The sequence below is a fragment of the Garra rufa genome, chromosome 12, assembly GCF_049309525.1.
Source record: "Garra rufa chromosome 12, GarRuf1.0, whole genome shotgun sequence".
Classification (NCBI taxonomy): Eukaryota; Metazoa; Chordata; class Actinopteri; order Cypriniformes; family Cyprinidae; genus Garra; species Garra rufa.
Genome location: NC_133372.1, coordinates 46134499 through 46135741, shown reverse-complemented (window position 1 = coordinate 46135741; position 1243 = coordinate 46134499). Strand labels below are relative to the sequence as shown.

Here is a 1243-nt window from a genome sequence, read left to right as displayed (position 1 = left end):
AATTTTGTTTCTTTGTTTATTCATTTGTATTTATAAGTTGCTTTTCCTTCCATTTAAGTTTTAAAAAATGTATGTGCTTTTATCATTTTTATCAGTTTTTTTAATTTCAGTTTGACTTTTTTCTTTCAGTTTTAGTCACATATACATTTATACACACATATGTGTGTGTTTTTATCATTTCATAGTTTTTTTTCATATTTTGGTTTGGCTTTTTGTTTTCAGTTGTGCTTTTGTCATTTTTATTATTTTTATTTTAAATTTTAATTAAAATAGAATAACTTCTGGTTAAGAATTATTGTAAAGAAATTCATCAATGAGTACAATATTATATTAATTATAGTATATATTTCTTATAATGAATTTCAATGATTTACTAAATAAAATATAATTATTCATATATGTGTGTGTAATTTATATATATATATATATATATATATATATATATATATATATATATATATATATATATATACGGTATTTATTTTTTAAATAAAATACCCAAGTTTAAAATAATCAAAAATGTACATAATACATAAAAAATACACAAGTTTAAGTTGTAAAAATTGTATGTGCTTTTATCATTTTTATCAGTTTTTTAATAGTTCTGTTTGGCTTTTTTTCAAAAGATTTTACATATTTTTGGAATTAAAAAAAAAATCTATATTTTGATTTAAACATTTTTTTACTTGTAGACCAGTTTATATTTGACTACAAAACTAATTTAGAGTAATTGAAGTGTGTCCAAACGGCTGGTGTTTATGGATGTATTTTCTGGTTGTCAGCTGACGATGGCGATGGGAGAGAAGCCTGTGGCTCTTCATGAGACGCCTTCATCCCAAGATCAACTTTCCTCGGCTCCGATGTCCCAGGATTCCCTGCTCAACCCGGTCCAGACGCCCGTGCAGCAGAGAGAGTCCTCCGCTGGCTCCGGTCCGGCACTGTTTGACCCGTACGGCTCGTTCATGGACACCATCTACACCTCCTTCCTGCAGGTGAGCGAGCGCGGGGCAGAGAGCGGCTCAGATTCGACTCCGCTGTCGTACCCCGAGCTGCCGCCCCTCCTTCAGCAGACCAGCGCCCCGCCGTCCCTCAGCCCGCGCCGCGCCTGTTCCGTCCACAACCCGGATCTGTCCCGCCTCGGCATGGACACGGCTCAGTCCCCGGCCCGCGGGACGCCCAAACTCAGCGAGGACCCGTCGACCCCGCCGCCCTGCAAACCGGCCGGAGCCGACGCCCTCTCCGA

At 37.0% G+C, this 1243-nt stretch overlaps 1 protein-coding gene across 2 annotated transcripts in view; it reads left to right on the top strand.

The window, feature by feature from the left end:
* The window catches only part of mbd6 (methyl-CpG binding domain protein 6), a 19880-nt gene extending 18905 nt beyond the window's left edge, over positions 1-975 (top strand). For both annotated transcript variants that reach the window (XM_073852163.1, XM_073852162.1), the window contains exon 10: positions 783-975. In XM_073852163.1, coding sequence (XP_073708264.1) covers positions 783-823 — 41 coding nt within the window. In that variant the 3' untranslated portion in view covers positions 824-975. The remainder of the gene's footprint in view (positions 1-782) is intronic.
* The last annotated feature ends 268 nt before the right edge of the window (positions 976-1243 follow it).